Source organism: Macrobrachium nipponense, chromosome 37, assembly GCF_015104395.2.
Source record: "Macrobrachium nipponense isolate FS-2020 chromosome 37, ASM1510439v2, whole genome shotgun sequence".
In the NCBI taxonomy this organism is placed as follows: domain Eukaryota; kingdom Metazoa; phylum Arthropoda; class Malacostraca; order Decapoda; family Palaemonidae; genus Macrobrachium; species Macrobrachium nipponense.
This window is the reverse complement of record NC_061097.1, coordinates 7,058,960-7,069,978: the sequence shown is the minus strand read 5'-3', so window position 1 is coordinate 7,069,978 and position 11,019 is coordinate 7,058,960. Positions and strand designations below refer to the sequence as shown.

At 34.0% G+C, this 11,019-nt stretch overlaps 1 protein-coding gene across 1 annotated transcript; it reads right to left on the bottom strand.

The window, feature by feature from the left end:
- Positions 1-8,900: 8,900 nt before the first annotated feature.
- LOC135209279 (uncharacterized) lies at positions 8,901-9,806 on the bottom strand. The gene has a single exon (XM_064241987.1). The coding sequence runs from the start codon at positions 9,804-9,806 to the stop codon at positions 8,901-8,903; it is 906 nt and encodes a 301-aa protein (XP_064098057.1).
- Positions 9,807-11,019: the final 1,213 nt, after the last annotated feature.

Sequence of the window (11,019 nt, the reverse complement as noted above, 5' to 3'; positions counted from 1 at the left end):
GAAGGAGAAGAACGAATGACCAAGCTTTTACACCGACCTACGACCTCAGTTATGCTAGATAAAGAGGAGAAGCGGAAACGTTAGAGTTCAAAGAAGGAACAAGCCGTTTGATGTATAAGGGCTCAAGGGTTGTTAGGTAATCACTATGGTAATAATGGAGAAATGCTTTATATTAACTTCGATTTTACATATAGAAGTATGGCTTTTTATATTGGAAAATTCAGGTTTACTCATTTTCTGGCCCGTTCTAAAACTGTATCCCATATGGCTACAATATCTCATCTGCAGTAACATGCGGCAAGACCCAACATAATACCGGACATCCGGGGCACTAGAATTTATAAATAATGTTGGATATCATGAAGGTCTGCTGTTTATCCTTGTAGTTAAAGAATACGCCAATCTTGAGTGGATTGATTAGAATCAATTGAATCTTAGGGCATCCAAATTCTTGTTCAATTATTTGTTTAGGCTTGGTTGAAAACTTGCTGTCCGAAATAAACGGGATTGTGGCAAGAATATTTTTCTCTGGCACATTATAATAGGGCGTCGGATTAGAAAATTGATGTGACAACAGCCTGTTAATTACTTTAAAAACCAAATTTTTAGGATATGATTTCTGTGAGAAAAAAATGACTAAAAACAAAATATCATTATGAAACAGAGACCAACTCGAAGAATATCGAAGAACCCTACAAACTAAAGTATATATGGAGTTAAGTTTAAAATTCTTAAAACATGGACTATAGTAGTTGTTAGCAAGTCCTGTGTACGCTTTTTTTTTCCGATAAACAGGTGCAGTAAAATCACCATTGTCTCTGCTTACATTGATATCTATAAAAGGTAGACAATTGTTGTTATCTTTTTCCATGGTGAACTTTATATTTTGATGTTGACTGTTGATATGGTCCAGAAACATGTCACTTTGCCATGATTCCTTGGATAGTACAAATGTGTCATCAACATATCGTCTATAATAGTCAGGCTTACATATATCTGGACAGCTGGTTAAAAAGTTTTTTATTTAAAAGACATAAAAATATTGGCAAACACAGGCCCCAATGGGGAGCCCATTGCAACTCCATCGACCTGCGAAAAGAGTTGGCCATTAAAAACAAACATAGAGTCTTGCACAGCAAGCTCAAGAAACGTCTCAAAAAGTTGTCTATTAAAACCATTAAAAACCACATGATCGTCATAAAAAATCTTGTCTAAAATAATGTTAATGGTTTCATTTAGAGGTACATTTGTGAAGAGAGATTCTACATCAAAGCTTGCCATGTGTAGATCACCATTTTGTAAAACTATTTCTTTCTGGAATTCATATCAATTTTTAAGTGAGAAATCGTTGTACGCAAATTCACCGAGTAATGAGACAAGGTATTTCAATATTGTATAAGAAGGGCTGTTATAGGCTGCCATAATGAGTCTTATAGGAACTCCTTCCTTATGTATTTTAGGGAGTCCATATAAAATACTAACAGAAGACCCTGTCACAAATAGTTTATGATACGTAGTTTCATGTAAAATTCCTTCATTTTTTAATTTTCTCAAAAAACTATTAAATTTGTCTTCTCTTTTGTAAATGTCCAAGAATTTTGGTTCTCCACGTGATCGAAATTTAGTGTTGTCAGGAAGATGTTATTAACCTTACCAATGTAGTCTTGTTTACTTAGTAGTGCCACACCTTTTCCTTTATCTGGTTTACAAATAACCAAACTATCCCGTTTGTTTATTTGATGTGTTTTGTGAACCCTGCTGTATACTTACACACACACTCACACACACACACACACACACACACACACATACACACACACACACATATATATATATATATATATATATATATATATATATATATATATATATATATATATATATATACGTATATATGTATATATATACGTATATATATATATATATATATATATATATATATATATATATATATATATACGTATATATGTATATATATATATATATATATATATATATATATATATATATATATATATATATATATATATATATATATATATATGTGTGTGTGTGTAGTGTGTGTGTGTGTGTGTGTGAGTGTGTCTGTGTGTGTTTGTGTCTGTGTGTGTTTAAATACATATACTACTCTAATACAACAATATTATTTGAAGATAAAAGACCCATAAAACAATATTTGACCATTATGGAAAATCTAAGTATACGTCAGATTTTCGGCTTCACCCCATCAACCAAGCACATCTTTAGACGATATGGACGACTAGTTCATGGGTTACACAAGAAACAGAAAATTTTTTTTACAAGAATATCTACGAGAACAAGTTCCTCCGAAAATGTACGACTTCACGCGATGGACATCGACTTCAGACCCATTTCCGGATTCCTCTAAGACAGAATACCCTCCACACACCAAGACATCTAGTATGTGATGCGAAAAAAAATCAGCCAGTCGTCCACATCACTTTGCCTCATGTGCCGGAATGGTAGTATGTACAGATACCTTTCCTATTTTGTGCTCGCAGGTGCTACTGAAAACACTGAGACCCACTCCACAAATCTGGGCAACAAATTAAAAAGAGTAATTAGGAACAGCGCATGGAATAATCTTGGCTTACCCAATAATGTACTGAACCTCTCTAACCATCCGCTCACCACAGAAGAACAGACGGTCTTAAATCTTGGTGCTTCATTCGCTCTATAAACCATGTCCTGAAAGTAACCCCAATTGCTTGGTTGCGTTTGATAAACATTTTGCAAAAAACAACTGTAACAAAGCAGATGCATGTATCAAAGACATTTTGCTAACTATCTTGGAAAAAAAAGCTTGCTCCCTAAAATATTCAAAAATGCGTTCGTTGGGTTAATAAAAGGGGAGGATATCATAATCACAAGATCAAACAAGGACGGGAAAATAGTTCTCCTAGATAAGGAGACGCATACATCAACATGTTCAAGAACTTTTAAACGATGCGGAGTCCGATGATAAATTAACGAAAGAGCCCACAGCAAATATTGCTGCCCAGTCTAACAAATGAGTTAGGTCCATAGGGGGTAATAATAATATAGAATTAGTAGTCATAGAAAATAATCAACCGATCTGTCCCCTACTTTTATGGCCTCCAAAAATATACATACAGATTTAATTCCTCTACGACCCATAATATCTAGCATGGACTCTTTCAAGTGTAAATTATCCAAATGGCTTGTAGACCTGTTATCACCCTTTCTGGGAACCTTCTCATCCTCCCATGTTAAGCATGCAGAGGATTTTATACCAAAGGTTAACAGCTTAAATAGCCCCTCAAATAACATTAAATTGCTCAGCCTAGACGTCGAGTCATTAAGTACCAAAGTTCCGATCGCCGACGTACTGTCTTTTCTAAAAGGGATGTCACAACCATATGGAAGCGCCTCGGTGGTGTGATCGGTATGGTGTTCGCCTGCCACCTCGGTGGCCGTGAGTTCGATTCTCGGACATTCCACTGAGGGGTGAGAGATGTGTATTTCTGGTGATAGACGTTCACTCTCGACGTGGTTCGGAAGTCACGTAAAGACGTTGGTCCCGTTGCTGAATAACCACTGGTTCCATGCAACGTAAAAAACACCATACAAACAAACAACCATATGGAGAACATATTCTTCTTGACATTAATAAAACACAAACTAATTAACCTTTGTGTAACTAACAACGTGTTTCCTTTCAATGGTAATTTTTACACACAAAAATTTGGCTGTAGCATGGGCAGTCTCCTTTCCCCCCTTCTAGCATACCAATACATGGAATATTTCGAAACTGAAATTTTGTCTTCTTTCAAACCCCGCATGATCTGACTTAGATGCGTAGATAATATTTTTACTTACTGGGATAATAGCTAGAGAGATTTTAATAAATTTTTCGATAGACGAAATTTGCCCGTTCTGGCCATAAAATTTTAAACAGAATGGGAAAAAGATGGAAAATTGCCTTTCCTAAATGTACTAATCATAAAGGAACAGAACAGATATGCCTTCACAGTACACAAGACACCCACTTTCGCTGTTTCTTATGTTTAATTCTTAAGCTACTATAATGTCTCGATAAAGATCATGGTCGGGTGCAACCTTTCATCAGGTGTCTTAGAATAGGTTCAAATGGATACGTAGATAACGAATTCAACACGATCCGCCAACACCTAATGTAACTGCTTTACCCACCATACATTATCGAGAAGGCTATTAATGAAGTGAATGTAACATACTACAGAGGTCCAACTCACAAGAGACAAAGAGATTTTAACAACAAAAGAAAACTTCCCTACGATGAAAACATCCAAAAAACTACAGAGCGCCTCAGGTCTAATAATCCTTTCATTTCCCATTATCCAAAATCCATCGGAGGTTCGCTCATTAACGTATACTTAAATAAAAGAGGAGTAGAAGCCGGAGTTCACATGATGCCGTGTAACAATTCTAATGAGATTTACCTTGGGGAGGCGGGTATATCCATCTCGTAAAGATTAACATAGCACAAAAGATCAGTGCGATATGCTTCGGAGAGCTCGGGCGATTTACCTATACATTAAGGACTAGCCAGCGGGTGACGGGCGTCGGACAACCGGACAGGCATTGCTGTCGTGTAACTTCACTAATCTTATTATAACAACCCAATATTGCTCTTTTTAAATGCCGCATATACTCGAATACATTTGCTTAACAATCATGGTATTCATAATACAATTATGTTGGAATCTTTTGAATTCCAAATCATATTGGTGAATCATAATAAGGATCTTTCATATTCATGGATAAATACTAAATTTTAATATTTATTAATACTTGTTTATTGGGCATCTTTAAAAATTCTTATATAAACATAAGATCATCAGTAAGAGTATACAAATACATCAAAAATAAATTCAATATTCTGACAAAATTTAAACATTTTGTGAATATTATTAAAATGGCACAATATCAGTAAATCAAATACAAATCAAATTTGGCTGCTTCACGATGCATATTAATGAAGTTAGCTGGATATCCGAATTTTTGTGATGCCATGATAGAAACCCTACTCATTATGAACAGCCAAATGCTACTTATCGTTTTTCTTTGCAACTAATATCAATGAAGTTATCATGGCCGGATATCCCGTCAGATATCCTGATTTTTGTGATATCAAGACAGAAAAATATCCTACTCACTGTATGTATCCCAATGAGTTTTACTTTTTCTCTCTCTATAACTAATATGAAAGAAGTTAGCATGGCCGGATATCCGGCAAGATATTTGGATGAAAATGGCACCCACCTAAAAACCATCGACTATAAAAGCTACATATATGGTCCGATTGGCTCAATTGGGTCCAGCAGTTTCGCCATCTATAGCAAACATACTCTCACACATACCTAGATAGTCCAACTGTCAGGTTTATATATAATATACAGTCCTCCAGTATAACGATAGAGACTTACAGCCACACCTACATATGCTTTGTATATATACTCTTATAACACATCATATCTCCAGAGAAGGAAGTGCTCGAAATATATGGTTGCAATATTCAAATAGTGATTTATTAGTATTTTATCTTCATATATATATATATATATATATATATATATATATATATATATATATATATATATATATATATATATATATATATATATTTGTGTGTGTGTGTGTGTGTGTGTGTTGTGTTTGTGTGTGTGTGTGTGTGTGTGTGTGTGTGTGTATATATATATATATATATATATATATATATATATATATATATATATATATATATATATATATATATATATATATATATATATAGACAAAAGCCATGATACTGCTAGGCGTTTAGACTTGACTTCCTTTACTTAGTCTTTCTTCCTTAGATGTTTTAATACATAAAGAACAATTTCAATGTAAATTCCATTTTCATTCAGGCCACCTTCTTAATGTCAAAATATCAATATTTTCTTCTATGTTTTTAGGAGCATAGTACATTGTCAGTCCTAATATTTGGATCAAGAAAATGAATATATAAGTAAAATTGGGAGAGAAAAAAAAAATTATTTGGAAAGCAACAAGGAGAAACATACTTCTAAGAACATTCTTAGCTTGCCATATTTTAGTGATTTTGAAACCATAAAATCATTGTTAAAATTTTTTAAGGTCAACCTCGTTTTTCATTATAACACACTAAAAGGAATGGTAATAGAAAATATCCTTAGGAAAGCAACAACATAATTTATAAAATTCCATGTATGGATTGCCACCCATTTTATGTCTGCCAATCTAGCAATGATTTAGAAGTAAGAATTAAACAGCATAAGTATTTTATCAAAACTGGGCAAACATCCAATGTAATATTCATTCATTTAAGTGAAAACAACCACAAAATAAACTAGAACATCAGTTCAGTAATTGCAAGATCAAAAGATGTTTTGTCACAAAATCATTTAGAACCTATTATTATACAACTTAATTCCAATTGTAATTTTTATATTAGCTCTGACTTGTATTATCTGGACTCTTGTATTAATAACATATTTAAGAATGAATCTTAAGGATAAAAATACATACTTAAATATAGATACTTTTTTTTGTATATGTATGTTTAAAATATTTTTTGTGAATGTTTACCTTACAAGAAAGGTTTTAGTATTTACCATAATGAAATTTTGTGTATGTTCAGTTACAACCCTGTATTGTCTTGCCCCTGCTTCTGAGCAGTTGGACTTAAACTTATATAAACATTTTAAAGTGTACCCCTGTTGGATTCTAGGTACATACATTCCTTTATAATCCTTATCTGTCATTTTATAAAACTTTTCTTTTTAAAGTTATCTTCATACATATATATCAGTTGTAATATTTATGCTAAAAGCAAGTAGTATGTAACGTTTCCCACATGTTCCTCGTCTTAGTACTGATGCTAAAATGCAATCTTTTTGCAGACAAACACCGTGCCTGATTATGGGAGAAATAATTGGGAACCCTTTGGAATAAGACTTGCATTGAAATAACCCATTTTACGCAAATTCTGATCTCCGTGTCTGGTTCATTTCCTAGCCATGTGTTTCCAGTGGACCAACAATCAACCACCTCACTAATTCCTGGACCTACCCATAAGTTAATGGAAATATATTTAATTTAAAACTAAAGTCCAGACTTTATGTAAATTCCTCCTTTTTCAGTAATATTGGCCATATTAACTCTCGTCCCTCCAGGCAATGCCATTTTTATGAGTGTTAGAATACATTATCAATGAGGGAACGAACAGTTCATTATGTATATATATATATATATATATATATATATATATATATATATATATATATATATATATATATATATATATATATATATATATATATATATATATATATACCATTTTTGGAAGGTGTTCTTGCAAAGTCACTTCTTTGAAATATTTTAAGATGTGCGCGAATCTCACTTAAGTATAAGATTTAGATGATGAAAATGAAAGCAAAGATTTGGAAATTAATACAAGTAAGCGATCGGAGCAAAACTTGGTTTTTCTATATTGATGTTCGCGAACATTGGTAATTTCCTACTTTCCAGGAAGTTTCTGTGTATTTCATTCCCAATATCCATGACTTTCCAAGGCAACTTGCCTTGCCAGTTGATATTATGAAATCGGATTCAGTTATAATTTTTATAGCAACAAAAAAAAAAAAGATAAAAGCACCGAGAGAGAAGAGAAGAGAGAGAGAGAAGAGAGAAGAGAGAGAGAGAGAGAGAGAGACGAGAGAAGAGATAGACGAGAGACGAGAGAGGAGAGAGAGAGAGAGAGAGAGACAATAATCCGCGATTTGAATACAGTCATCCGTGTTCTGTATATTTCCTTGAATGATAGTAACAAATAATTGTAAATCAGTTAACAAGAATTAGTGTGACTTTTTGATACGCAATTATTTATGCTATTCTTTATACTCACAGTTCAATCAGTATCACGATGCCTTGACTCCAGAATGAAATCATACATGTTTGAATGATTTTCTGTTTCTCTTTTAATAAAATAAAAAAATAAATGTCTTTGACTAAGATTGCTCATTTACTAAACTTATATTAATCTCTGTTTTTGGTAAAAGTGGTTTACATGTCTTCTAAATGTTTATGAACTGTCATCATTCTATAGTGCTCTGTTAATTCATAAATCTTATTTACCAGTGTGGAGGCCTACAACTTCATCCCAGATATTCATGCAATTAATATAAGAATCTCTCTCTCTCTCTCTCTCTCTCTCTCTCTCTCTCTCTCTCTCTCTCTCTCTCTCATACACAAACGCAAGCGAGCGCACATGAAAATTTCAACGGTAAGTGCTAAAGCCTATAAAATTATTTTTTCCACAATAATTATTTCCACAGAAGTGACGATTTCTTCACCTGCTTGTTACAGATCCTTGACCTTAGTTCTGTTATTTTCACATTCTGCTCTGAAATAAAAAACTCAATTCCGTATTGTTCAAAACAATCTTGCCATATGAACCAGAACATCAAAGCAATAAATATGATCGTTTAAAGACAATTGTCACTGCTCAATAAAGCGCTCATTGTTTCTCGTGCAATAAATACAGTTATATCTGGAACCATTCTCCATAAAACACAACAGATAGGAACATTAAAAATGTTCTAAAATAACATCGGTTTTTATTGTCAGTAACGATCAGAGAGAATGTGAATTCTGCACTATAACCAAGGCCGATGCAGATATCGGGTCTAGTGCTTTTTGGCGCCGTTTTTTTTTTTTGGGCTCATTCTTTTGGCCTCATACAGTTCGGCGCCCCCCAAAAAAAAAGAATAATTTTGGCGCTAGAATGAAAAATATGTAGGAATGGATGAAACTAATTTAACTAGGAAAGTATTTAAAACTTTATTTTGACATATAAAATAAAAATTATTTAAAACTCAGTGAATTTCATAATTGTGGGCTAAGCCATGCAAATATTCTAGAGGTTCTCTCTGAGCAAATTGGCTTACAATATTTAAAATGCGCTCGCCAGCTCTCAAATACTTTAGAAGTTTTTGTTTTGGAGTATGGCCAGCAACCAATTGTTCATAGTAAACATCGCGAGTCTTTTGAATTTTTCTCAGGGAGTTGATAAATTTCCATATCACGGGGTGGTTAACTCCTAATTCCGTGTATATTCTTCTATGCGCAGCTTCTGCGTGATTATTAGTTCTGTCCAGTCCAGCGATGGTTCGTTCATATTGATTCCACTTTTTAGAAGGGAAAAGAGGCGAGCGCCTACCATTGCCTCTTCTCATGGGTCGTCCAACGTAATTATCCTCAAGCCAGTTAATAAGTGATTGAAGCTCTTGCGGCAAGTCTTCTGACAAGGCATCGATGTAAGTATCCAAATGAGGAATAGGCATAAAACACAATGCTACTTGAAGCCCAATTTGTTTAAGTTGCTTAAGTACGTTATGTGCTAAATGGAAGAAACAACCTTGTATCACTACTCCTGGAAAACATTCTTCCATTGCTGATATAGCTGCCTGTTCAAAGTCACACGATATTCTGCTTGTGTTTAATCCAGGAATTTCGTCACTCATCATTTGAAACATGCGTACATAAGTTGCACGCTTTTTATTTGGTAATAAGGCATAAAAAACCGGGTGAACTCCTCCATGTCTTCTTGCCATAATTACATAAACTTGTACAAATAACGGGGGAGCTAACTTGAAGGTTCCGTCAGCATACCAAACCTCGGAATCTAGTAAAAACGCAGTCCAGATCTGTCTTCCGAAAATCATGTTTCTTTTATCTTCATAACCACTGTCTGCTATTAAAAAAGTTTTCACTTTCACCATTATTCTTCACATAATTTTTTTATTCCTCGGGGATGACTAATTCACGAACACGAATAGGGTTTGATGGGGCGAAGTCCATTTTTTTTTCTCCTTACCATTTGCTTCATTGCGTCCAACTTTGGAAGGGCTCCTAGAGTGGCTTGAGAAACATTTTCCGTGCAAGAATTTATAATTGTTGATGGTTGATCTTAGCTTTCTCCAGCCCGACGCTTTAGACTTCTTTTAATCTCAGCTACTTCGACGCTTGCTGCTGAACTACCATGAGAATGGTGATTCAATTCCTTTGTTACTCCATCGTTTTTAGTATGAGTACGGGCTTTGCATCCATTCTTGTTCTCACATCTCCAAAACTTTATTGAAGTATCCCTCTTGCTGCGCTTGTCAAACACAAATAAATATCCGTTATGAGAGAATTTGGGGTTGTCTCTTTTACTCGGTATCCTTCCTTCCATACTTGCCGATGGGTTCAAATCAAATACTCTTAATTCTTGAAAAGAATCAGTAAAGTAAAAGTTCAAACAAGTAATTAATTCTTGAAAAGAATTAGTAAGGTAAAAGTTCAAACATATAATAATAGTAATAAGTCGTTTTGGTAATAAGCATTAAGTAGGCAATTTTTGGTCTTAGAACTACTGCTAGTGGCGCCAAAAAATCGGCGCCAAAACATCGGCGCCAAATCGATACCAGCCTTGATTATAACAACAGTTGGGTGAGAATCTGTTCCAATAACGCGGCTGACATTTTAGCAGCTGTGGAGTACAGGTTCGACCATCATAAAATACATTATTATGAAAAACTGTGAATGGAATTCACAGCACTTGTTTTCTTACCTTCTGCTCGAGATGTATTAAAATTCTTATCTTAATTTCATTTATTCTTTTGTAAAATATACCATTTTTTCATATATATCCTTTAAATGTGGAATTATTCTATGCTGGTTAAGAACCTTTAGGAATTATTTATCTACTTTCCTTATTCAAATAATAATAATAATTAACTTACGGTTTATGTTTTTGAACGACGTTGTTAGTCACAGTAACAGTTATCTGAAGATTCTACAGCGGTCGGAAGTGCTTTCTCTTTGTAGGTTTCTTCTGAAGGAAGTACTGTACCCTTGTGGTCAAAGGTCATCTTTTTCTATTATCACTTGTCTCTTTTAAGAACGACCCATTGGAAAGCATTTTTTTCTACAAAGAGTTACAAAAGTTCTCCA